This window comes from Anser brachyrhynchus (genome assembly GCF_964034855.1).
Source record: "Anser brachyrhynchus genome assembly, chromosome: 6".
Taxonomy (NCBI): Eukaryota; Metazoa; Chordata; class Aves; order Anseriformes; family Anatidae; genus Anser; species Anser brachyrhynchus.
This window is the reverse complement of record NC_137700.1, coordinates 14226431-14253834: the sequence shown is the minus strand read 5'-3', so window position 1 is coordinate 14253834 and position 27404 is coordinate 14226431. Positions and strand designations below refer to the sequence as shown.

Genomic DNA, 27404 nt, shown 5'->3' with positions numbered 1-27404 from the left:
AGAGACAAACTGTGAACATTTGATCCTCATAAGATAGCCAAAAAGCTCACATGATACAAAACAAGTATATACAACACAGCAGCTAATAGTGTGAGTGGGTTACAGGTGAAAAGCACGTGATATTATTCTTGCTTCTAGTCACAGGCGAACAGCTGGGACGTGTTACTGTTTATACTAGTAGATTAGGTAACTCAGTTTTGTAGAGGAAGGGATCGAAACTAGTAAATTTTGAATGGTGTATATCTTTAGAGTAAAGTACAGAAGACTATACAGCTTTGAAGCATCTAAAAATCATTGCCAATAAAAATTAATTTCTCATCTATTTCTAAAAATCGGTCCAAGCTTCCAGCATACAATCATCAGACATTCAGTAAATGTTTCTCTCATCTGCCATGTCCTACCAAACACATCAAATACGTTTCTGTAAACCAGCATTCTTGGAGGATGAGGGTAGCTGTTATTAACATGGGGTGAAATTCTGAACCCATTGAAGATTGATGGGGAAAACACAGAATAAGCTTTTAAGATGAAGTAAATATTACTAAGTGGTATTTCCTTTTTTTATAGGAGTACCTTCATAATTTAATGAGGGACAACTTGTAGAAAAAAAGTTGTTTTGAAAGCAATAGCTTAATAGGAAAGCCAAGCAATTTTCTTAACGTTTTAGCTCTACCCCCAGAGGGGTTAAACAGTGTAATAGTGCACGTGTTCAAATGATTTATGAAAAATCAGCCACTGCAAGAACCTGAACTGGTATCTTAACATACCATACGAGCTCATTGGTTCTTCAAGGCTACTTCTGTCTCACTGCAATGTCTAATTCTTCTCTGAATAATCCTTTGTCATAACTGTTATTTCTGCAAATGTCTGTCTTTTTTCCCCCCAGAACTTCAACAGAAAAGGTTTGAAAGATTTTAAAAATTCTTGTTGAAACATAAGAAGCTGCAATATGCATAATAGAGATTCTTAAAGAGAAGTACAAGAAATCATGGTGTAAAACGTTCCCATTTGAGCAAACACTGCATTAGTATCACCTACCTGAACCATTCCAAAAACATGAAAACATTACTCATCTTTTTTACGCTTAGATTTTTTTTGAGCCTTCTCTGAAACCCGGAAAATGTTCTTCTGGTACTCTTAAGGAGCCATGCAATTCTTATGCAAAGTTGATAGAGAAAGAGAAAAAACATGCATTTCATGAGGCTTGACCTAAACTTGCTGGAACCAACTATATGAGAACGTTTTGCTGATTTGTTAGTTAATCTTGTAAATGACATCAGTTTTCTATAAATTAACCAAGATATGGAAATTAAACTCTTGCTTGTTTTCTGGTCTGTAGGTCATCTATGGGACTTTAAATACCTTCTGGTCCAACGTAGTTCTGTCTCAGGTGACTTAGAGTTGCACACAACTCCATGGTCATACTGTGAGTGTTTGTTTGATGATGACAAAAGGGCCATTGAATTTAAAGAAAAGTTTCAGAAAAGCAGAACCTCTGTCATGAAAATGACAAATCTATCAGCACATTTGGATGAAAAATACTCAGGTAAATTTATTCTTAGTACTGTTGTATCTGTATAGTGCGGTGCATAGCTAAGCAAAATAGATGCTCTTTATTGAAGTAAAATGTTTTTTTCAAGTTAACATAGTTCTGCTGAGAGCCCAAATTTATTTTAGAGGCTGCTGCTCAGTGTCTAAACTGAATGCAGCCTTCATTCAGGGAGCACAGAAGTGAGGTAGGTGTGGTATGTGGTGTCATACAAAGATAGCTTTGAAACATATAGGGAAGTGCTGCCTTTTGTTGCCTATGTCAACTATTATAATAATGTGATTAACCACTCAAAGAGTTTGTGGAAAACTACTTTGGATATTGCGGAGTACTCTTGAATTCTCTGAAGCTAGAGTAAAACAGCTACTGCTATTATAAACTTCTTACAGAAGATCAAAAAATCTGTTGGACAGTCATCCCCTCATAAATAGGCCTAGAGGGTTGCTAAGGTTGGTGCTACATTTTAATAACTCAATAAAATTGATTTTTGCAGTACTTAACTTCTTATTTATTTATAAGTATAGCAGCAAACAAGTTGTTAAAGCTCTGTTTTTTAGTGTCTATCTCTGAATCAGAGTGGAGGCAAAGCAATTAGTTTCTGTTCCTGATCTAATCATGGCTTATATTCCACTTCTATTGGCACACCCCCTTTTCAGAACAAAGTTTTTAGGACAGGTAGGTTATTTTACCAATTACTGTGTGAATGCATCTAATACATCAGATCATGGACTTTATTTGCAGAAAATCCCCATGACAAACTTCATAGTATTTTTTCCATATCTATAACCTGTATCTAAAACTTGTATAATATGAAATTTACTTGGCTTGTATGCATTGAGATCTATAGGTGTTTATGAAATCATTTTCCATTTATTTTGAATGTCCCTATTTCATTCTGTGCACTTAAACTCAGTCCTCACCGTTGTGTTCATGTGATATAAAAGCAGCTTAAACTTCTATTGATAATTTTTCTTAAGTAAGATATTCTGATTACCACAGAATAATGTTTGGCCTGCCACATTAGAAAAGCTGTGTTTCGAGATTAATAAAGTCATTTTGATTGTTTTATGGTACTTCTGGATTTCAAAATTTTTTGCAAAATTCTATGATCTCTTGATCCTTTATTCAGGCTCTTCTATAATGGGATCTACCATAACAGTAACAAAAGAAGTACTACATAGTTATGTATATTTTTTAGATGTAGTATTAAAGTACGATAAATTTTCACTGTTGAAATAATCTCTTACATTTGAGAATGTGTTTCTAAAGAAAAAAAAAGCATAAAGTTATATTGATGACTTTGTTTTTGAATCAGCTGTACCTCTTACTTTGCTTTATCTACAAAACTGAACGCAAGTTTGATTGAAATTGTTGTTTCTGTAGGAGTGATTCAAGTGAAAGCCCACATCTTAGAGCTGAAGTTCATTGTTTTAACTGGTCAGTACAGGCAACTCATCTTCCATGCTGACACTTCCCTGGAGTGTGTGTTGGCTTCTCTGCCTATGATTACGTATTCAGGCTGTGCTAAATGTGGCTTGGAACTACAGGCAGATGAGAACATGATCTACAAGCAATGTTTTAGATGTTTGCCATACAACAAAGTAAAAACATTCTACAGGTAAATAAGATAAAGCTAGAATATATACTATTAAAGAAGTAAACTACAATTTTTCTATTTTAAGTCTCACATAAAATTGTGTATTTAAGGTGTGGTTTGTAGTTTCTGGTGTTCTAATGAATTTTCAACAATCTGTTCATAAATTGCTGTACTAGATTTAAAGAAAGAATGTCACCTGTAAGTAATGTAACTTTTTACTTTCTTTGAATACTATGTTCAGTAACAAGGTTTATCCAGTACTGTTTCAGTGAGTTAGGATGAAGTAGAATGTTCAGGACAAAAGTAAGCCTCATATTTCAGCCTAAGTTTGAAATTGTGTGAACATGCAACCACATTTCTAAACTGATAAATTTATTTTAGCCTTTTGGGAATAGAACTAACAAATGTTTTCATTAAATATTCTCAGAGAGCAGGGATGCAAAATTATCAGTAGATGGCACTGTGACTCAAGATGAATATGCATATTTACTTAAAGAATATGAGATTCCGGCTTATTTGGATTTGGTTGATGTAGAAATACCTTGAACAATAAGTAGTCACATTTCAAAAGCTCAAAGTAAATTTAAGAATCATAGTAACTTGAAAGACTTGTAGGTACAGTGAATTCTGAGACAATCATAGAATGCATAGAATTCTAGAATATCTAAGTCTTCGATCAGTTTTCTTCCTATAAAATTATTCCTAAATTACTTCATAGTGAGTTACATTAGTGAATCATTACATACTCAACAGTTTTTTTACGTGACTTTGATTTAAATAATAGAAGCCTGTTTGTCTAACAGGGTAGTAACTTGATCATTCTCTGCTCTGCAAAATAGTCCTGCATCTTTAAGAAAGAGCATTACAGCAACCGAAGTCTTCAAGAAAAGACATAGTAGATACGTGAATAAACAGAACAAATTTTTCTAGTATCTAGTTAAAAATATCTGTTACTCAGTTTGTCTTCGTGATAGAACCAGTTTTGCCTGTCAACTAACAAAAGAAAAGGTACGTAAATCACTAGAAATGAGTAGGCCTAAAACTCATAGGATGAGATTGGTAACTAATAGTGAAAACTGTGGATGCATGCATTTTCGTGTATATTTATTTTGCTTATACACGACTTCAGATAACTTAGCAACTTCACTGGAGCTACACAGCTTTTTTAATTAATTATTTTTAGAAGTGTTCAGAAGACTGGGACTATATTTGTCACTTCATATGCAGACAACTGTCCTTTTTATTCAAAACAGGACAAGTGTTACTTGTTAGGTGAATTTCTTCCAGATCTGGCATAGGTTATGTTTGCATGTTTAGGTTTTTGCCCTGAATATTATCAAAACAAAGTATTGAAATACAAGACTATTGAGTGTTTCCCAAGTTGACTGATAAGGTTCAGCTTTCCATTGCTATTACAGTTCCTTTGTACACTTATCTGATCTGAGAAATTAGTTTCTTAAATGAAGGAAGATTTTTTAATTTTTAGCAATTAAAAAGCTCTATCTTCAATCCACTTTAATCTCAAGAAGTGAAATTCAGGCTTTAGCAGAAACATCAAGTGTTCAGCTTTATGACATCTTGACATGTTTATGCTTTCAGGAATTAAAAACCTCATTTGGTGCAGTTTTCATCGTCTTTCAGGAAAAAGCCTGATGTTGCTTAAAGCATTGTTTTTTGCCGTTGTCTCAAAGTAAGGCTTACTTAATAGCTTTAAAGTTATTTTAACGTTGTGTAGTGAAGTTCAGTATATATCAAGCTCATATTACAGCTCTACAGATTTGACTGGTAAGTGCGTAGAGGCTTTCTAGTTCTTGATATGTCGGAGGGTAGTATTACATTTTATTACTTTCATGCAGAAATCTTGCTTAAACCAGAAAAAATATTGCAGCTAACTTTCAAGAGTCTTGTGTTTTCTGACCTAGGCCTGCTTTGATGACAGTAGAAGATAGTGGATGTGAAATTAATATTCATGTGGTGTCTGAGTTGATGGAAAAAATCTTCCTCAATATTCCTGCCGACTGGCTGAACAGATCAGTAGGTACTGTTTCATGAATTGTGGTAGAAATACTATGGGCAGCAAAGTTTGCTAAATATTCAGCTACTAAATGGATTTCCTGTATAGAAAAAAAATCCCTTAGAAGTTTTTAGAAGTAGCTGTCATACATTAATTATAGAAATAACTATAAATGGTGTTGTATCAGACAGGCTTCCACTGATGATACTTGAGTTTGGATTATTGAGGTGTTGTATATGATTCACAAGCATAGTTTAATGAGAAGCTGTGGTGGTTTTACTCAAGTGGGCGGCCGAGCTCCACCACAACCGCTCTCACTCCCCCTCCTCAAAGAGGAACAGGGAGAAAATATGATGAAAAGGGCTCAAGGGTTGAGATAAGGACAAGGAGATCACGCAGTAATTATTGTGACGGGCAAAACAGACTCAGCATAGGGAGATAGTAAGGTTTATTGCCTATTACTAACAAGCTGGAGAAGTGAGAAAGGAAAGAGACCAAAACCCCTTCCCCACCCCCATCCACCCTCTTCCACCTCCTCCCCCCGAGCGGCGCGGGGGAACGGGGGTTATGGTCAGTCTATAGCGCTTCTTCTCCGCCACTCCTTCTCGGTCACTCTCGTCCCCTGTGCTGTGGGGTCCCTCCCACGGGATGCAGGCCTTGCCGAACTGATCCGGCGTGGGCTGCCCGCAGGCAGCAGCTCTTCAAGAACTGCTCCAGACATGGGTCCGTACCACGGGGTCCATCCCTCAGGAGCGAACTGCTCCAACCTGGATCCCCCACGGGCAGCAGCTCCTGCCAGCTCACCTGCTCCTGCGTGGGCTCCTCTCCATGGGCTACAGGTCTGGCCTGGAATCTGCTCCGGCAGGGGTCTTCCACAGGCCGCAGTCTCCGTTGGTGCAGGTCCACCTGCTCCACCGTGGTCTCCTCCATGGGCTGCAGGGTGGAACCCTGCTCCACCGTGGTACTCCATGGGCTGCAGGGGGACAGCCTGCTTCACCATGGTCCTCAGCACAGGCCGCAGGGGACTTCTGCTCCGGTGCCTGGAGCACCTCTCCCCCTCCTTCTTCACTGACCTCGGAGCCTGCAAGACTGTTCCTCACTCCTCTCACTCTCCCAGCTGCTGTGTGGCACAGCGTTTTATTTATTTTTTTTCCCTCTGTCTTAAATATGCTCTCACAGAGGCACAAAACAACATCACTTATTGGCTCAGCTCTGGTCAGCGGTGGGGCCCTTACCTAACATGGGGCAACTTCTAGATCCTTCTCACAGAAGCCACCCCTATGGCCCCCTGCTACCAAAACCTTGCCACGGAAACCCACTACAGAAGAACTCTTTGCACATTGTTGTCTTAAAAAATGATGAAAAACAAAATCTAATATTGTATTTGGATGTTAGGTTACATTTCCGGTAATTGAGTGTAGCTTTCATGGATGTAGAACTTCAGTGTTAGGTGCTATTATGAAAGTATGAAGTAAGTAAATCAGATTGTTCTGTATTTTGCAGTGCCTTCCTCGGATATAACGTACAGCACAATAGTAGCAGATCTGTGTCATTCACTGCTAGCAGATACAGAAGCATCATACTTCTTGGAAATTAAGAGCCATTTTGTGCTAGATGAAAACAGCTATCCTTTGCAAAAGGATTTCCATCTGCTAAATTTTCATCCTGATCTTTGAAGCATTGACCTCTGCCACAACTGAATAACACTGTAAGAACAAGATTGCAAGCAGAAGAAAAATTAATTAGCTCAAGGAAGCAAATATTTGTTAAAATACAATAAGCATTTTTGCATTTAACTTATTTCCCCTCAAAAAAACACAAAAGGTATGGAATATCTGCTAATTGTATATAAACACAAAAGGTATGGAATATCTGCTAATTGTATATACTACTGCTGTAAAACTGATGAATTGTCATAAAATGTATTTTTATACATAAATTTTTATTTTAATAAACTCTTGCTGGTATCTCAGTTTTCTACTCTACAGAAAAGTTTTCTAATGTTAAGAGACTGATTTTTTCAGATATGGCATATTAGAGGAAGATGGTCACAATTCAGTAGCATCATTGTAGTTAAAAAGACTTTCATCCTACCTGTTATGTCTTTGCGCTTACTATCCTATTGTGGTTGCTTTCTGTCTTTTAACAGCAAGATTTCTGCTGCTCTGTCTCAGCATTTTTGCTGCTTTTTTCTCTTAAAATAGCTCTCTGAGAATCTAATCTTGTGTAGCTAGAAGTTATTGCATCAATTTAAGTGGTCTTAAACAGTTTCAAATGGTGCATTCTTTTATGGTCACCTTAAATCATTTAGTTGTATGCATGTAGCTATAAGCTAGCAAATAAACATAATCACCTTAAACCAATTTAAAATCAATCAAAGACAATTTAACTCAGTTTTACAAAACTTTCAGTTCAATAAGATCTAGAAATGCATTTAATTCTTATTAAAGTCTTAGTGTATTCTTTGTGATGTTCATCGTTAAAAGACTGAGTGGATGATTACTGTACCTGACTTCATAAAGCATCAGCCTGCTCACTATTACTCTGAAAGCAATCAAATATATAGATGGGGTGATTGGTATTGTCTGATTGTACCTTTTATTGAGGCTGGTAGAAGCTGTAGGGTATAAATTTTATTTGCTAATGTTGTTTTGACATTCATACTGGGCTTCTTACCTTTTTGGTGAGGCTACTCTGCATGGTGATGCAATGCACTGTAGTTAGGCCTGATAACGTCATTGTCAATTCTTAGGTCGTTTTGGGTTACATCCAAGTAATGGGTTATCATTTGTGTGCAGAATTCAAAACCAAGAATTGAAATTTACTAGTCAAAATAACTAATACCAGAGATCATGTTTGTCTTCCTGTTTGCCCTGCTGTATGTTAACTAAATTGGAAAAAACATTTTGAAGAGGGGGTAGATGGAGTTCCAGCCTACCAGGGACAAAGTCTTCTGTTTGTGTTTGGGGAAGGAAAAAATATAGTTTCTTCTTCTCCCCCTGTCTCCTTTGTGTTAAATGGTCAAAGGTTTTTGCCTTTTGGGGCACAAAAATAGCCTTTTCATTAGGCCATAACCTAATGAAAGGTTTTTGTGAGGTTGAAAGGCAGTGGAAGCTTCTCTATTTTAAAGGCGTTTTTTTGTCCGTGGAGTGTCTGTTTAAAAAGCCCATTTCGAAGTTCAAATATAAGACCAAGCTGATCTGCCTGTGTTCACATACTATAACTTTATTATTGTATCAGAGAGAATTCTGGAAATGTCTTAAGAGACTTCCTGCCTAAGTTGTGGCACTTTAATAACTCTGTCCATTTCAAGTGTATAGTGTCACTTTAACAAATATGCATTCTGCACATTCCAGCCTTGACCAGGTTCAATTTGTGTTCTCTGCTTCTCAGCTGATGCTGTGAATGTTTATTCAGTTATGTTTCTCATCTGCTTCATATGGAAAAATAGCTTTGATTTCTAAAAGTTTATCTCTAGAACAGCTTGGAGCAAGCTGAGAGTGTAATGTTTTGTTGAGCTAGAAATTGTACTAACAGTCTAACTTTCTGGTTCATTTTCTATAACGTAACACATGTATCTTGTGGCGTGCATATCTAGGTCTTGTTTCTTACCTTGGCCTTTAAAAGACCATGTAAAAATTTCACTATATACAAAGTTATATTTACTATACTTCAGGATTATCACCAAGATGTCTTAGTTCAGAATAGAGGATAAAGGTATGCGTTTTCTCAACTTTATGATTTTTGTAGTATTAGCAACAAAAGCAAGGACCCCAACTAGTAATATATATTTCTTAAATATTTGTCATTCTTTTTTTTGTTGAACTTTGACACGTCTGTCTCCTGTTTTTGAAAATATACATAGCTCATTGTCTGGGAAGAAACCAGATACTGTGATTCTTGCTGCATTTGACGCCCCTTTGCGTATGGGTGATTTCCTTACTTTGGTGGTGGTTGTTTAGCCTTCTTCTTTTGTACACCAGAATGATGATGCTGTTTTTTGTGGCTGCTTGGGTGGAGGCTTTCTTCTAGCTTCAGCGAAGTTGAAACTGATGTGGAAAAGGCAGACATGAGCACTGGAAGAGATGTAGAAAAGGTAAGCGTGAACAGCTGCTATAATGTTGTTCTTAAGCCTTCTGAAAAATAGAAAGAAAAGTCAGAAATGAATTCAGATTGTTTTTGAATGTCAGAACACTCAGTTTAAGCAATATTCTCTTACAAAACTATTTTCTAAAATGTATTGATTTAAAAATATGTTCACTGTGCTTCTGAGACACCAACTTAATATGTTTGTGTCTTTTATCTTATGATGTATTTTATTTCTTAAACTGGATATCTTTGAGAAATATTCAGTGTATTTCACACCGTTGTGTTTACAGTGAGGTTGATCTATTCTGGGAGCTATTTGTCAGTTTCTTTTCAAAAGAAAAGCTGGGAATATGGAAGAGTAAAGACATCCAGAAGGGAATGAGTCTCCCAGAAATGTTTTCTCTTGGTTTTACTGTTGACTGTTGTTGAATGCTTTATGCACTCTGAGTGGCTCAGGTCACAATCCAGAACTGGTCAGCCAGTAATACTGCAGGTATAAAACAGTCGGGCATAGAGACAGGGCCAAAACAGAGAACAGGAAAAAAAAAATCTTTGAAAGCTGCCACATTTGGTGCCTCTAGAAGGACCTAGGGAGAAAGGCAGCCGAAAAAGAAAGATAGCTGTAACCTAATTAAGGAACCCTGGTCTGGGGTTCCTACTTAGCTAGTGTCAGGGGTTTTCCTGGGCAAACCTTGGTGTTCTTCATGAAGTGTCAAGCTGAATGCTTTGTGTCTGTGCAAAGCTTCCACCTGAGTGTATCTGTTCCATCAGTTTCTGAAGCAGCGGAGCCTGTGAGCATACAAAGAACTGCTACAGCTTGTGCAGAGCATGCTGTGCAAGACAGACTTTTCCATACTTGGCTCTTCTTTTACTGGGTATTTAACTCCCTGACAAACAGGGACACAATGCATTTACTTCCTCTTCAGGGTCTTCTTACAGGTCTTCTCTCAGCAGTGTTGTAGTATGCCTGCTGATATGACAGTATATGTAGGTCTGCATGTCACCACTTACGCAGAACTCAGTGTTTCTTTTTCTACCTTATATTTTCCTTTTACTCAGAGTATGCTGTGACCATTGGTTTTCCCTAATAATAATATTTATGCAGGCTGTAGCGCCACCTCCTGTCCAATGTTGGGCTTTGATGTGCATCGATGCAGTGACACAAAGTTCTTGTAAAGGTGGCTCTTTTTTTGGTATGGAACAGAATGCAGATGATGTGAACTCTTATGCCTTTTAGGTGACCTTTCCTGTTTCACAATAAAAATTTCAGAGATACTAAGCCTGCTTTTACTGTAACATGTTCACATGGTATATTTTTTGCTAGTGTAAATTGCATTGAAAAAGTTAACAGCTGTTGCTGTTCTAAGAAAAAACAGTACAAAATGTTCCTTTAAAGACCTCTGTTAATAAGCACCAAATTCACAGATGTTGTGTGCAAGGCCTATAGAGATTTTTTTGCAGAGATGATGACTTGTGAAGCTCTGGGTCACATGGCTTTAAAGCTTTTTGGGGGTAATGTCTGGCTTACAGTTTTGTATACCACCTACCCTTGGTGGTAATAATCTAAACTCCGTAGCTTTGACAAGGCCTTGCAAGATTACTTGTGTACACATGCAAAATGAACTGTTCACACAGCTGCAGTGATGAAGAACAAATGTTGCTCAAAGGCAAAACTAGTTTTTATTAATTTTTAATAGGTATTTTTTCCTAACTTTCAGTCCCTCTGGAATAGAGAATAGATTTAGACCAAACACAATGTAAACAAAGTATAAGAAGTATAAGCAAATGGGGAGGGATTGCTGAGCATATATCTCTGTAGGCAGAAATGCATCATGAAATTCGGATGAAGTGCAGGAAAGCACAAAATCATATATATATATATTTATAAAAATCATAAATATATATTATATGTATATGATTTTGTGATTTTCTGCATAATGGCATAGGTGTATATATAATGGCATAAGAATTATGCCATATATAACGTAGCCCTAATTGGTACAGCCTTATGGGACTATAAATTTATGTCAAAATTGGATCTTTGTTTGGGGAGCAAATACAATCTGTTTATTTTAACTTGCGATTGTTTCTGCAGGTACATACACCTAGAATATTTCTGTGTATAGCAGTGACAGATTTACAGATGCCATCCCACATATTTGTTAAACAAACAAACAAAAGAAAAACAGTAATTAAGCAATGGTGCCAAAAAATCTGAGTGAGACTAATGAGATTTTGAGGATCAGGGATGTCCCAAGAATATCCTGACTGTAGGTGAAAACGAATGAATTTTTCAGCTAATTAAGTCCTTATTTTATCCGTGTCAGTGATCCCCTTTTTACATAGCCGCTGGGGGCTGCAGGCAGATCGCACTTCTTTGGCTCCCTCTGCTGGATTGCAGTTTGCAAACCACTGCACAAGTCAGAGCTCAGAAGTGACTGACCCAGCTTCTGTCTCTGTCAGAGTGAATGATTCAGTACGATCACAGAATCCACTAGGAAGCCATCATAATACATAAGGGAACTTTGTATAAAAAGGCACCATGCCTATTCTTGTACTGCTTTTGCAACAAGCAGTGAGATCAGATCCTTTTACAGATTGTACAGTACCCTGCAAGTAAATCAGTGTCTTGTGTGCATCAGAAATAAATTATGATGTCTCCTAAATACACATAACACAATCGGATTTGGCCCTAAATGCACTTAATTCCAAATGATATCAATGGACTTTGGCCTGTGCATAAATCCTCGATGCAAAGGATTATTTCATTAGAAAAAGAAATCAGGAACAGTGTTGGTATCAAGAAGTGCCGCATGGGCAGTATCATAGCAGCTATGTGAACTATTCAATTGAAAGACTTTTTTTAAATATTCATTTTAATTCAAATATTTTAAAAAAATCTAAGTTAGTGCTTAGCCAGATGAACAAGCCAACAAAGGTAAGTGCTCACAAGAAGGGCTGAAATAAGCAGATGTGGGCAGGCTAGCAATTACTGGAATTGTCTGCTGCAGCCAGAGTACTGCACACTGTTCCCATTGCTTACTTAAGGTATATGTTCTAAAAAATTCAAGAAATATAGGAAGGGTAAAAGTCAGTCTTTCAAGCTAGCAAGAATCAGTGTTGTTCCCACAGGCACTGTTGCCTCACTTTACTGAGAAAGGTGATGTCTGAATGGTAAAAAGCATTTTTTTTCCTTTTTTCCCCCCTAGGAGCCAAGTAAACTGTTTCTATTCCTGTCCCAGCCTGAGGTTCAAGTGGTACATTGTGCATTGGAAATGCTAACCTGAAGCATTCCTGCCTACTGTTATCCAACTTACTGTGTAGTTTTGGTTGTATGTAAGTTGCTTTTTAGGACTTGAGTTGATACCTTTTTTGCCATACCAACCTACTTTTTCCTTAGAGAATGAATGAGATCTCTGCGACAATCTGTTTGTATTTGGCAACCAGGGGCTGAAGGATGTGAGAGAGTTAAACATTTTCTTAGGATTTCTGAGACCTATGAGTCAGTATGTCCATGAGCAAAGGTTACGTAAACTAATAGATTAGAACAAGATTTAGTTGCATAAACACTGTTACTGCATTTCAATCTGTCACAGAGTCAACCCTGCAGATTATCGCAGGCAGAGCAAACCTGAGGTTTACAGTCCATCTTGCCGGACTCCCTCTGGCACTGGTCGCACATGAAATAGCATTATTTCCTTCCTGTGGGGCTGCTCTGAAATCTGTGTACTTTACAGGTCTTACTTGTGCATGCCATATTTAATATACAGTACTGTTGCTCCCTGAGTCTAATTTGGAATGTCACCCTGGTATATTGCTTGCGTAACAATTTTGTCTTTTGTTTAACCAAGGACCGTGCCTCTTATGAGGGTGGACCAATAAAGGCAGCCACAGAGACTACATCTAAAGCCCCTTCAAGTTCCCCCAACTTCCCTGCAGTATGTCCTCCATCTCTCTTCCTTCTGTCATACTCTCCCCCACCATATCCTGGATGCAAGAGTTGTCAGGAAGACCAGTATAGAAAGGCATGGGGCAGAGGCAGGGGTGGGTAAACGGTCCAAGCATGTTATCCAGGGAAAGGGAGGCTGGATTAGCAGTGTTGAATGGGCTAGAGTCAGTCCGCAGGCCATCTGACAACCGCGTTATGATGACTGTAGGCTGAATTGGTTGAGAATATTCCAGGTCATGAGAAAACAAAGCCTTTCTTGGAGCTGCAGAGCTGTTTCTTCAAAGTGGATCAGGGTCAGAAATTATTTTCCCAAGCTGCTTTCTTCTTGTACAGTGTTTTCCTTGGTGCTTTCCCCAGCTTCTTGCTGATACTATTTCCTCATTTTACACCTGGTTACTGAGGCATCCAAGTTCAAATCTTTATTTAGATGTTTGACTACATCTAAGACAGTTAGTAGAACTAACTGTCTCTACAGCAGCCTTTATTCACAGCACTCGGCTCTGGGTATGAGCTAAAACCCAGGGAGTTTTGTCCTGTGTTTTTTTTGTTGTTGCTTGGTTGTTCGTTTTTTTTTTCTGTGGGAGTCTGGGAGCGTAACAGAACAGATGGAAGACTAGCAGCAAGATAGTGAAGCTAAACATGTGATTAAAATTCTCAAAAAGAACAAAGCCCTTATTCTATGAAAGGCAGCTTAAAGCTACCCTGAAACTGGCTTGAAGGGGTTTTGCTTGTTTTTTTCTTGTGTGTATACAATTATTTATTGCTTGTTCCTACTGGATATTGAGCAATTGTAGAGAACAGGGGAGACATTCTGGTGGTTGTGCATTGGAGGAAATGAGATCTGGGCAAAGGAGAAGTGAGAGCAGAGTGCCCATGTGACTGTCCCTTGTTTTAAGATGAGATTTGAGGTTTCATGTCATGAAATCATTTGTTTACAGCAAAACATGCTTAAAGGAGGGATCAGTATTCTTCGTAATCAGCTGTTGTTCTATTCATTTAATAAAACAAACAAAAAAGTAGTGCTATGTAGAGATTTGCTAAGTCTTTGAAATATGAGATTGCTTACATCAGCGGGGTGCCTTGCAAACTGCCAAGGTAAAAGAACTGGGCTGCTTTGTTGAGAAAGCTGCTCTCAAACCCAACATAAAAGAGAAAGGAGATGACACGGCTCAAAAACAACAGTTTTCACAGTACTAAAAAGCCTGACAGCTTTCAAAAAGATTAATCCCCCAAAGAAGAGTACCACATCTATGCTGCTCCTTGAACAAAGTCATGTCAGGAGCATTAGAGCATTATTCCCAAGAAAGATGAATGTAGATGACCTGCCAGATTTCATAATGACTTTATGAAACCAGCAGATGAGATAAACCCACACAAATCATCTTCCTTTTTACAGAAAAATAAAGTTAGAGAATAGAGGCTTATTCAGGGACCATACTGGCTACAGTTGGGCTGTCTTTGTGAAGAGCTCATCTTCTTAAAGAAAGCCTGCACATGAAAAGATGGCCTGTAGTTCCAGGTGTTTTTAATAAGTTAAGCATTTATATATAAAAGGCATTGCTTTCTTGTGTTCAGATGGATTGTTTTGGTAAATTATCTTTGAATTACAGCTGTTGCATATGTGTAATTTTACTTTAATTTGAAGTTTGTGATATTGCTTGTCTGACAGTAAAATTCTGTTTTAAAAAAAAATTGTGCTGCCTATGTCAAATTGTAGGTGATGGTCAGTTCTGTGCTTTCAAACAGTCCCACTTATATTTTACTTGCCTAGAGTGTATGTGAAAACAGACACTGTTCTAGCTCCGGTACTGGACTGGCTGGTACTCATTTGGGTTGGCATCAGCACTCTCTTGGATAAACAGTGTCAAAAACTGAAAATCTGGCACTGCATACAGGATGCCAATTTCAGGAAGAGGTTAGCGGTATCTAGAATGGAGAGCTTCTAACAGTTTTGTGCATAGTGAAAGTTAAGTTTAGCTATGGTACATTAGTTACGATTTTGAAGGCTCACTCAGACTACTTAAGTGCTGTTACTCTTCAGAAACCCTCAAAAATACTTTACAATGGCAATGACTGAGACCTGATCCAAATTGACTGTGGCAGATGACATTTGGCAATTGAGCAGTGTTGCCCACAAGACAGCATACTGTTCCTGGAGGGCTACATTATTGTCATAAGCTAGTACACATTCCAGAAATGCATTAAGCTAAAATTGGCCTGGTTGCAGGTGCAGCTTCACTGGCTTAAGTGGCTTTGAATCATCAGACAGCAAATATCAGCCTTCCAGGGGTTGCGTACAGACTCTGCAGACAGAGATAGGAACAAACTGCAAGCAGTATTTTTGTGAGTCAGCTCAGAAGGGCACTTCTTCCTTTCTTCCCAGGAGAAATCCACAAACATTGTCTGGATTTATTCTAATATATCTAAAGATACAGTAGGCTAGTGACTTCTCAATATCCTTTAACTGTGAGCTTGGTTAAAGAAAGAATAAATTGTGCAAACATGGATTTGAGACATCTTTGTGTCTTTTCTGATGAAATGAAAAATTTAAAAAGCTATATACATATCACAATGTTATGGGTGACAGTAATATGTAACCCCTTAAGGTACAAGTTGGTCACCACTATCTTTCAGTAAGCATGTTTCGATGCTTTCAGTGAAAATAGTCAGCCTTGCTGGACATACCAAATCCAGGATGAGAACGTTATGAAACTTCATCCTGTGGAGGGTTTAAAAAAAATGTGATGCTATCATCACATTTTATTATGTATGTGTTCTTGGAATATTGGACAATTTGCAAGAAATTTGGAAAATGCATTTGGCTGGAAGGGTTGTGTGCTGAATCATTTCACAGTTGGCATCCATGGAACAGTGCTGGAATATCTACAAGTGCCAGGGTATTTCTCATCAACTCAGCCAAAGGTTTCTGTTGGAATAAGAAAGGAAGTAAAATGCTGTCAAGTTGTACTCTCCCCACAGCACTCACAAAGTCCTATACTACTGCGGTGAGATTTGTCCAGGCATGATCTCAGGCTACCAGGGACACCAGTAAGAGTGCTCAGGAACAGAAGGGTTCAAGGAACTTCTGTTTTTCCAGCCTTGTAGGATGCATATGGTCAGCACAAGCTGCTGACTTGAACTGCCTACTCTGCTTCACTGCTGTAATAAACATGGCAAGTAAAATAAAGTGGCCAGAAAGCTGCTGCTGACCTAGGCATGGCTGTTAACCCCTAAAATGCTTTCTGACCTGCAATCTAAATGAGTAGTTGCACATTGTGTGTGTGTGGAGAGGTCTTTTAGGCTCAAAGCCTGGCTTCACATAGAAAGTGACTTTTTGTAGCCTGTTTTGAAGACTCAGGAAGCACTCTTGTGTTCACAAAAGCATTATGAGGTGGGTCTTGGCCCCCCTCTCCCAGCTGAGCGAGGTGTGATGGGAGGGTACTAGGTAAAGACCCAGGAACAAACTGAAAATGTGCTGTAGGTGCTATATAGGAAAGGTATTAAATTATTTCTGATCAAAAAAAAAAAAGAATTTGAAAGTTTTTTTTTCTGACATTTTGGCATCCTTTTCCTTGCCCCATCAGAGATCCAACTGGCCTGCCTCATGTGAAGCTCGAAATGGAAGAAAATAGGCAAGAAAGAAATGAGGCTCACAAGGTGGAGACAAGGAGAGGTGTGCTTGGGAAAGGACTGAGTACAGCAGCTGATAAAGGTGAGTGGAAAAGGAGAAACTACAAAAACAGGCCGCTGCAGATGGCCGTGAAGCTCAACAGCAGCATACTGGGGACCCTGTCAGTGTCAGGCCAAGTGTAAGGGCACGGTGCTGCCTTCACAGCTGGGGGCAGCAAGGGCCAGGTTGGCTGCAGCCTCCTACAGGCGCAGAGCACGGCGGTGCAGGTGGCCAGGTGTAAGTGGGTACCCGTGGACTCGTGGGCATGGGAGGGAGGCCAGACTGGGAGGCAGTTACCATGGCATGGAACTCGTGGGAGGGCAAGGTGCGCACACACAACTGAGGCCAGAGTTGCAAGCACTGTGGCGTGCATGCTGATACGTATTTTTTTAAAAAGTCACGTTGGTTCAACTCAGATTTGTTTTAGTAAGAGGAAACAGGTTCTGGAAAAAGACTTGCAACAGAAAATTTGTTCTGAATTGTGTTCTGTCCACAACAAGCAAGACAACTACCTGTCTGTAGCATGCTGCGTTTTCCGTCTTCCCTATTCAGCTGTCAGTCTGTCTTTTGAATCTACTAGGGTAGACTTGTTCCCAGTCCATATCCATACAACTGATGCATTCTGGGTTTGGCTTTTTTGTGTGTGTGGTTGTGGTTGGCTTATTTTTTTTTAATGCTCTGGATTACCGGAAGCAGCAGGTGTATCCTACTGGTATTTTCACATTTCCATGAGGGTTGAAATTGAACACATCCAGGATAGCTTGGTCCAGGTGCTGGCTCCTTTGTATAGCTTTTATCATTTTCCTTTTCTCCCTATCATTTGTATTCCTCCCCCTCTGCTCCTCCTCTTCCTGCCCCTCTTTGCCTCCCCTCCCTGTGCTTCCCTGGCGGCATTGCCGGCTCTGCACAGGCCCAGTTTCTCTAATCAGATGAAGCTGCAGGATTATCTCTCTCCCTCCCTCCCTCCTAGGCTCCATTTTATTTCCTCTCCAGCCAAGGGGGGAGGCAGGAAGGGGCGTCACCTCTAGGCAGAGGAAACCCCATCTCCCAGTCTCCTGTCTTTGATGCTCTGTAACAATCCCCCCTCCTTCTCCTTAAATGCTTACCTTAGTGTCAACAGCATCAGGCAGATCAAGGAGCCCAGTTTCTAAAGGAAGTCTGAACTCTTTTGGCTTTTGTTTTCCTTACATTTCTGAGCATCAATTTTAAATCCCCTCCAAGTAACTTGAACAGGGAAGCTGGATGCGCAATCTCTGAGTAGCGGGAAGGTAAGGACCACAGGAGTCAGGCGCTGCCTGGTCTCTCGCCTCCTGTAAGGACACCGAATCCTCTCCGTTTTGCCAGTAAGTCTTTGAGAGTAACAAAGCAGATGAGGGGAAGGGAGAGGAGCTGCAGAGAGACAGACCCAGGCTTCTGTAAGTGCTGTGTTGGCAGCAGGGGGTTGATAGCTGGACTGAAAAGCCAAGGAAATCGTAGTTTTTTCTTCTACTAAAAAATGGGACCTATGGTTCTGAGCTTTAATCAAATTTAACGTAGTTGTGCGGAAGGTGTTTTTCTGTGCTCATGTCTTTAACTTAGGTGTGTATGTGTATGCCTTTTAGCAAGTGTTTGTAGAATATACTTGTCACTGTATTTCTAGATTTTGTACAGTTTTAATTGTTACCTGTTTGTACTAATCTGGTTTCTTTTCTTTTCCATGAAGCGTAACACGTCTTTTTTAAAATTTCTACGATGTTAATATCTGATACCGAAAGAAAAACTGAGAAATATTTCAGTGTCTTCTGAATATCAGCTTTGATTTTACGCTTTACTAAATAGATGATCAATCACCATTTAGGATGACCAATAAAATATTCTCTCAAATTTTCCATTTTTTAAAGTTGAAGGTTTGATTTGGTTTGGCTTTTAATTGTCATTAGAGTCAACATTTTAAATAGGAAACCATAGCAGAAGACTGTTTCATGTGTATGTTGTGGATTACAACCTGTGATTAAATGTAAGAGTTTGTGCTGATGCACTTCTGGATTTTGGGGAAGAGGTTTAAAAAGGAGAGGGAGAACAAGCAGTTACTTTTGCTTAGAGAACTCTAAGCATGACAGGTGACGGAAGATAACCATCGGATAAATGTGTAATATTTATGCTTTTTTATGAGCTTGTGCCTAAATAAGATGGACCATGTAAAGATCAAAATTTCCAGTGACTCTTATTTCAAAGTAATCAGCCAGTACAAAAATATCAGCGATTTCCTCAACAAGATGTTGATTAAAACCTGCCCATAGTTTTTTGCATGTTTAAGGTTAAGCATGTGTCTGAATGTTTTCAGGACCAAGATTGCAGTAAGGTCTGAGCTCAAAGGCCTCTGCATGGGGTCTCTGTGTAAAAGAATTAGGTTTGGGGAAGGTTTCCTTTATGATGGTGGTTTTGTTGAGGGCTTCATGTTTCCTATGTCATGGCTCAGTCACTCTATAAAAACAGTTCTCTGATTATAAGGTGTTGATTTTGTCACCCATGCATTTTTATCTTAGCTGTACTTGTACTCTATCTAGAAAGTTGGAGTTGGAGTTTAGTTATTGACACTTACCTAGGACTACATAAGCAACAAGAGCAGTAAATTCTGTACAGCTTAGTGATGTTTGGGCTGGTTTACATTACCAAATCTGATAACTCCCCTTTAGTTAACCACTCCAAATCCACGTTTTTCCTTCCATGATAAACTATGCGTTCTCAAAATCAACTTGGAAAAAAAATGTATGAGGGAGAATGCAACAAACAAAAATTCTTTATGATCACCATAATTCTAAAGTTTAGTGTTCATTCTGTTTAGAGCAATGGCAAAATGATGTAAATCAGAGGTAGCTCTAAAACACTCCAGATGAGCAGAAAGTATTTGTTGTATCAGTGAGATAATGCTATACCTGTCGGTAGGCTAGTTAGTTCTGTGCAGAACAGCAGCAGAATCCTCTCCCCTCTTCAGCAACTCTTCTGGAGATTACAGGCTGATTTTTACATTCCTTTCCCCTATACTTAATGTTTTTAAAATGAAGATGGAGTGTGTTTGATGGGTCCCTTGCGTTTGTGTTTGCAAGCTGTTTTACACCTTGTAGGAGGATGCAGTCTAGGAAAGAAGCTTTCAAAGGCTCCAGAACCAGAGAACTGTTAATGGTATTAAATCATTTGCTGTGTCCCATATTTATTTTTCAGTAAATCAGAAAAAAAAATCCTATTTCTGTTATTATATGCCATGCTTTTATTGTTGCAAGTGGCTCTAACTGGACTGGACAGTTCTCTTATTTCTTCAAAGAAACAAAAGCTTGCGTCTTTAGCAAATGTATGCAATATTTTGCTTGTTTGTAGTCCCAAACCAGTCTGGCCCAAGAGCAACAATGGAGCATGAATCATAGGCTGCCAATGTTGTTACAGTTTAGTCTCCTTGTCAGCGTTGCACGCCGTTTTTCCATTTCTCGTGACCATGAACAACACCATGAGTTTTATGAGCACTCGCCTTTTGGTGAATCCTTGCACTTTCATTGTATAGTAATAAGAAAAATACGGGGGAAGAGAACGGGAATAAAAAATTGGCCTTTGCAAAAGAGGATTTATATTCTAAGTTACTCTGCCCATGGGCATATAGAAAGTAGTGTTTATGATAACACCTGACACTTCTTTTATTTCCCTAACAGGAGTTTATGTTGATATCCTTTCCTAAGATAACATCACTGATGCTTACTTGAACGTACATGAAGAGTAGTCAGGTACATTTCCCAGGGAACGATGATGGTTTTTTTTCTGTAAAAAAAAAAAAAAGCAAAAAGAGCAGGGGGAATGAAAAAAGGAGTACAGAGGTTAGGAATGTCTGTAGGAGGCATGCAATGAGAATACAATGAGGGATATTGAGAAATTTTCAATGAGGCATTCTTTGGTTAAGATCTTTGCAAGATTTCTTATGGATGCATTAAAACTATTGAATTAATCTGAAGCTACACAGCTGATAGTTCATACATATGTGAAGAACTGTGCTGTAGCAATATCCTTCATTTCTTTAGTAGGTTGTGGGAAAGGTGGTCTCTTTCCTTTACTAAAGCTGTTAAAGATCTTCAGAATGAAGTCCCACTCAGGGCAATTACCTTCAGCAACAGGAACCTCCAAAAAAACACTTGGGGACTGCTTAGGAGTATGTACTCGATTAGAACATGGGAATAGGTACAGGCTAGCTAAATGAAATCCACATAGCCAGGTCTTTGCCAGCATGGTGTTCAGTGTGAGCACTGAGCACATGAGTTATTTCCAAGTGTCATTCTGCACCTACAAAGCATCATAAGAAAGATCACCTTTGAAGTTGTCTGCATCTTTAAGCCGTGTGTCTTCACAAGTTATCACTTAACTCTTACGTACCGTGGATTTGATATGAAACAGAGAAAGGAGTGGGAGTCTTTCTCTATCTGCAGAATATTTGCTAATTAAGCTTCAGCAAGGGCACACCTCAGTGTGCAAATGAAGGTTAATGGGATTGAGCAGATAGATGTAAGACCTACATTTGGCTTGCAGAAGCTTTACTCCAGTCAACAGTGCATAAGACTGATGGAACTCAGTTCATCTAAGCTGAATTGTACAACTCAGCTTCCTTTTTGACTCATAAACCTGAAGTGGAAATTGGAGAGACAATGCCCAAAACCATCCTAACTCTTCTAAACTGGGTTGTTTCTAGGCTTTTAAAAATATTTTATTGCTTCTTGCCAAGAATCTGCTAGGACGTTCAGAGTTTGTGACTGAGTGGAGTGAATGTACAGGGTGGATAAGTGTCTTAAAATGTTGTTACAGGTGGGATCTTCCTCTACCCTGGTAATCACCAGAACCTGCTTTGTCTTGCAGTTCCTGGGTCGCTCTCTTTATATCTCAATATTCTGTGTTCCTGACATTGCTAAATGTTAATAAGGAAGTGGAGACTTCCACTGCTCATTTCATGGTTGAGATTAGGCAAGAAGAGGGGACACTTGCTTTTTTACACAGAGAAGGATGTAAGTATACGTTCTTGAGGAAGTTCTTCATATACTCAGATTTAGAAAATATTTTCAAGCTTTAGTCTGCTGCTTTTCTGTCTCTCTTTTTTTCCCTGTAGTCTTTGGTGTCAAACAAGCTTTGGATAGCATTTTATGAGCATGAACCCCTCCTCTACCCAAGGTCTAATGCTTTTTTTTCCTGTCTCAGTCCTGAGAGAGTAGAGAGGTGTTCCCTGTTTAGACGTTTGCCCACATAAGTCTGATTAGACCACAGAGTAATTGGGACAGTTACTTTTTTTTTCTGAGACAACACAGAATGGCATAATAACTATTATTTGTGATGAAATACCGATTTTGAAAAGGAAACTTATTCTTTACAGTTTCTGCTCTACTCTATGCTTGTATGGTTCCAAAGCTAGCTTATGCTACAGTAGGAAAAAAGGAACTTTTAGCAGTGTTAAAAGTATAAATGAATAGACTTCATTTTAGTCCTTTTCCTACGTGAACATATGTGTATTACCACTTATCTGTCTGGAAAGAGATTGTCAAGTCTTGTTCAGCTTAAATATATGGAAAAGACAACTTGCAGTGTGAACCAAAGCCTTAAATTTGTCACAGAATCTTCTGTAGCTCCTGCCAGAGATTTACGTGAGAATAATCATCACACAGTAAATGAAAGCATGCAAGTGAATGAAGCTCTGCAGGACAACATGATCTCCAGTTGTCAGATCTGCTTATAAAGGTATAATGAATCTACTTACAGTAAATCATTGCTGCATAATATAGCTGATATTAGCATGCATATCATATATATGATATATAACATATACATAATTCTGTTTGAGAAATTATGTAGGTTTTAGTGAAATAAAACTGCTGTTAATAGTGGTTTTATGTATTTGGAATCCTTAAGATTATTCGTCCTGGCCTGACGCTGGGAGGAGGGGGGTGCTTTTAAGCAAATGCTTCAGAGGCACACATAGTAGCTGAACTGGACCAGTTAGATGAGTTTTCTGCAAGTGCAACAAGAATTTCATGTAAAGAGATGCTCTGTTTATTTGTTTCAAACCAAATATTATGAAAGAACCCACAGTATATCTTCTCAATGTCTTATATTTAGTATCTTTCATCCTGGGATTTCAGAGTGCTCTGCAATCATGAATTAAGCCTTAAATTCTTACATCAGGGGCTTCTGTATCTAATCCCTGAGTCACGGATGAATAAACTGAGTCACAAAGTGAATGACTTGCTCAAGGTCATACAATTATGTCAGTAAACACAGAAGCAGAAGGCAATTGTTTCCTCTTTCTAATCATATAAATTCTTATTTTTATAATCCAGAAGTCAGTTGTCTTCTGTTCCTTATCGCTGCTCAGAGCAACTTCTGGATGTAGTTGGATTGCCTTCTTGAATCTTTGTTTTCCAGTGTATTATGTACAGCTTATAAACATCGTAATTTAAGTAAAGAATGAGTGTTTTTGATAGCCCTTGGTATATCACAGGGAAAAATGAAGGAACAAAAAGTGAGGGTAAACTAACTTACTAGGTTTACTAATTTGCTAGATAACTGGATAGATAAGGTGGTGTTTTTTTTAGGCAGAAGGAGACAATTACTACATGTATAAGAAGAATGAACCATCTTTGGTTGGTTTGGTGGGGCACCTTTCAATTTGTAAATATTTTCTCTTAACAGGTGTTTGGAGAGCTTCAGAGTACTGATACTTTTGCTTATATCAGCATTACCCCTGTTTGGTGCCGCTGTAGGAACTGCCATCCTTCTATCAAGGATGATAAGCAGACACAGAAGCTGCTGTGCTTGTGGCTGTATCTACCTAGTGTTTTTGATGCAGACTTAAGCGTGCTTTGTCTGCCACCCTAACAAGCTATAAAACTGTGGGTGCTAGCAGGATAACACTGAGCCCAAGTGAATAAGCTCTTTTAGGAGGCTGGGCATATTAGATAAAGGCTCAGCTGTGTGCTTCGGCCACCACCATCCAGGCAGCACAGAGCACACACATGTAACTGTCCATCAGCTCACAGATTGTGACAGAGCTTTAGGTGTCAGATGCATGTTAATTTGTCAGGGTGGAGTATCTTAGTATCTTTGTGCTCTTCTTAATCAGAAGTAACTAACCACAGTGCTGAATCCTGAAGTTAAAGCTAGGATAGCCATATGGCAGGGAGGCTAAGCCAAGTTGAGTTCATCTCTTTCTCTAACTGTTCCTATTAGGCTTTCGAGCAAACAGCAGAGATGATTTGAGTATTTTCTACTATGACACGTGAATTTACAAGGAGATAGTTTAATCACTTAGCCAGTTTGGGTGATTTTTTCTTCACTGTGGTGTGCGAACTGCTGGCCTCTTGTAAGCAGGTTGCATTAATATACAGCTGTACTCCCTTGCTGTGAGATTGGAAGTAGGCTGTAGCTGGACTTCTAGTTTTCCGTATGATTTTTATGTTCGTGATGCTTCACAAGCAACCATGATCCATGCAGTTTGCAGGGTTGGCCCTCTGGTGGGTAGAAGCTTTCTGAACAAGCTATAGCCATGTGTTTTTACACAGTTGCAGATCAGTAGGTTTGCTGTGGAGGCACGCTGTTCGCAACTGAAGAGTGGACCCAAAAAGGGAGCTCTGAGGAGGAGAATGAGTCATTTGATACCAGCCTGACCTGTCCCCTCCAAATTCATGCATGTGATGAAATAGGTTTTGATCCTCTGCAATGAAGAGGAAAAAGTTTGCTCACATCTGTCTCTTTGAAATAAAACCAAATGTAGATGGGTAATTGCAAATTCTGTTCATTAAAGATTAATTCCTAAAGAAATTATGAAATGTTTTTCTCATATGACTACAGCAATAGCAGTGGATATCAGTAGCTAGCAATTCTTACTAGCATAGATTTGGCAGTTGAATTAACAGTTTCATTTTGCATAATTCTGTTCTGCTTAAACCAACAAGGCAATTTTATTAATGTACCACTTCTGTAGGCACTGTGTTCACTGTAAGTATGATTCTAGGTCACTGTTGCCTGATCTCATGATACTTGATGTTTTTTTTAAAGCCCCAGCTGCTGAAACCATCTGAATCCATGAGCATATCAGCATACTCCATTTGTAATTTAACAAGTTCTAACTCTTTTGACTGAAAAGGTGAGCTTTAAAAAATTGAACTGGCACTATATTAACAGTAAGCATCAAGCACAACTATACAGTATGTCATGGTGTTTTAGCTCTGTCAGGTTGCACAGTGAAATAGGTCTGTGTGTACAAGGAGATACAGTGGCAGTAATGTTTTGTATGTAAGTTTATTCCAAAAAATACCAAAATCCTAACCAGATCTTTAATGTTGTTTTTGGGACAGATGATTAAACAAAGAAAGGTGGTGAAGAGGATGCATGCTTGCGCAATGCGTTGTGTGGTGGTGTCGGGGCTGCATCCCAACATGTGCCTCCCTTGTGATACTCCTCTCTGGTTTCCCAATAAGTTGTTTACAGCCCAATGTGAATTCTTCTCTTTGGGAATTCCACTGAAATTATCATAAAAATAGCCTCCTTTTGGTTCATACTTCTCAGCCTTATCTCCCATGGCAATCTCATTTTAGAATTTAGACTTCCCAGCTCTTCTCTCCTGGCTCAGACTTTGCCAGGGCCATTTCAGCCTTTTATTTTTCTTGGGCTTGGTTCTGAATGTTGATTTACTGCCTCTGACTAAGTGCTTAAATTTTTTCAAGTGTGCAGTGATGTAAACAACTTCATAGCCTGCTGTTATCTAGGGTTCAGCCTCAGGCTACTGAATTTCTCATTCATGATCCCATCTAACAACTGAGTTTTACCCACTTCAGAGGATAAGTACATTAATAAGAACTAAAACTGGTTCCCAAAATAACATGCAGCTCGCTTTTATGACTGCTTGTGGCAGAACTCCCCAGAAGGGCTACAGGCTGTGCCTGATGTTTTTAAAAGGGATTGCTCATCTTCTTACATGACCTTATTGTAGGTAATTGTGGACACACTGGTCTTGTTATGTTGCTTGGAGGTGTATGTATGAACAAATGTTTGAACCTACTCATTTCTGACATGGTAGCTATTTTATTTATTATCCTCTGGTGAGGTCACTGGTGACAAGGCTACCCATGGAAACTTCAGTGTTTGGGGAAGAGGTCTCTGCTTGGGTCCTACATAAGGAAGTAGCTAAGGTTCAGCAATACCAGTAAAATGGTACTCGTTCTTCTTGTTGCCACACACAGAGTCAACACAGAGGTGTCTGTCCAGACTGCTTAGCTTCAGCTGGTGTGAAGACAAAGTCTGGGCTGAGAATTTTAAGCTGAGTCTGACAAGCAAAGTGATAATTAACAGAAATGAAAGAGAAGCTGTGAATAGTCAGTTTATATGAATGTAAAATATATGCAATTTATGCTTTTGCTGTGATGAGTACTGAGTGTCGTAACTCTTCTGCTCTTGTGTTTTCTAGTCTGTCAAATGTACTCTGCCTCCTACAAGGGAGCTCTGGTGATCACCACTGTCACCAGTGCTCCTTGTGGTGCAGGGGAAGCAGCAACATACTGTCAGAACTGAAGAATAATCCCATTCACATACACAGTATGCACTTGTCTGTTGTGTGCATATGATGGTATTTGTAGATACCCAGATCAGTCTGTTTTGTAGAACTGTCTGATACTTTATTACAAGATGACACAAAATATTAAGAAGAAGGCATTAGCAGATTTAACTGAACAAAACATAGTCAACATACAATGCCATTCCAAAATGGAAAGCCTAAAGGAAGATGATGGATTACAGGTTAAGTAATTGGGGTCTCAACCTGATTCTGTATTAATCTAGGTGCATTGATTTAGTTGTATTTACAGAATTTAGAGAAAATCCTCTAAGTTCCTTGATGAGGAAAATCTTTTCCCCTCTTTTAACTCCTCTATTTCTTCCTTTCCCTTATAGCTCACCAAAATAAAATAATTAAAAGGACAAAAACTAATCCCAAACACTTGAATCTTTAAGCTTTTTAACATGGCTAATCCTGTTTTGCCAATGCCTTTCGAGTGGTTTGACTCTCCCCCACCCAACAGTTGATGCTATAGATTACTGTTAATGGACTATTTCTTCAAGGGGGGTAAAGGAAGGAAGACCCTTAGGTTTCATAAAGTATTAGCAAGTAGCATGTCAATCTTCGTGTAAATGCAGAACAGGTAGATCTTTCTTATCTTGTGCAAGTTACCACTAATTTGCAGTGTGGGCAGGCAGGACCAAATTTTTAGATATGACCATACTAAAATTTATAAGTTTGTTGGTATGAGTCTCTTTAAAATGAGTATAGCTCTACAGGAAATTAATGTTTCATTAGAAAACATTTTTTACATAATTTGCCTATGGTAAACGTCTATCTCAGAAGTTCAGTTGTAGACACTAACAATGAGGATGCATTGCTTAAAATACCAGGCCTGAAGAGAACGCAGTGTGAACATGCTGCATTGCTTCTGGTACACAGGGTAACTTGACTATTTAATCAGAAATTGAGTTTTCTGTGTGTAC

General features: G+C 38.8%; 2 protein-coding genes across 16 annotated transcripts in view; both read left to right on the top strand.

Moving 5' to 3' along the window:
- SHLD2 (shieldin complex subunit 2) overlaps positions 1-7005 on the top strand; it is a 35222-nt gene extending 28217 nt beyond the window's left edge. For 4 of the 6 annotated variants that reach the window (XM_080597885.1, XM_080597884.1, XM_080597883.1 and 1 more), the window contains 4 exons: positions 1340-1546; positions 2933-3167; positions 5069-5184; positions 6664-7005. In XM_080597885.1, coding sequence (XP_080454011.1) covers positions 1340-1546; positions 2933-3167; positions 5069-5184; positions 6664-6836 — 731 coding nt within the window. In that variant the 3' untranslated portion in view covers positions 6837-7005. Of the gene's footprint in view, positions 1-1339; positions 1547-2932; positions 3168-3949; positions 4152-5068; positions 5185-6663 lie in introns of those variants that run through there. The other 2 variants (XM_080597887.1, XM_080597888.1) reach the window with 2 other exon arrangements.
- Positions 7006-7026: 21 nt separating this feature from the next.
- The window catches only part of GPRIN2 (G protein regulated inducer of neurite outgrowth 2), a 32965-nt gene continuing 12587 nt past the window's right edge, over positions 7027-27404 (top strand). For 4 of the 10 annotated variants that reach the window (XR_013952926.1, XR_013952927.1, XR_013952928.1 and 1 more), the window contains exons 1-3: positions 7027-9256; positions 12459-12585; positions 16783-16910. The gene's annotated coding sequence lies outside the window, so the exon portion shown is untranslated. Of the gene's footprint in view, positions 9257-12458; positions 12586-16782; positions 16911-16932; positions 18212-18293; positions 22608-22697; positions 25012-27404 lie in introns of those variants that run through there. The other 6 variants (XR_013952924.1, XR_013952925.1, XR_013952929.1 and 3 more) reach the window with 6 other exon arrangements.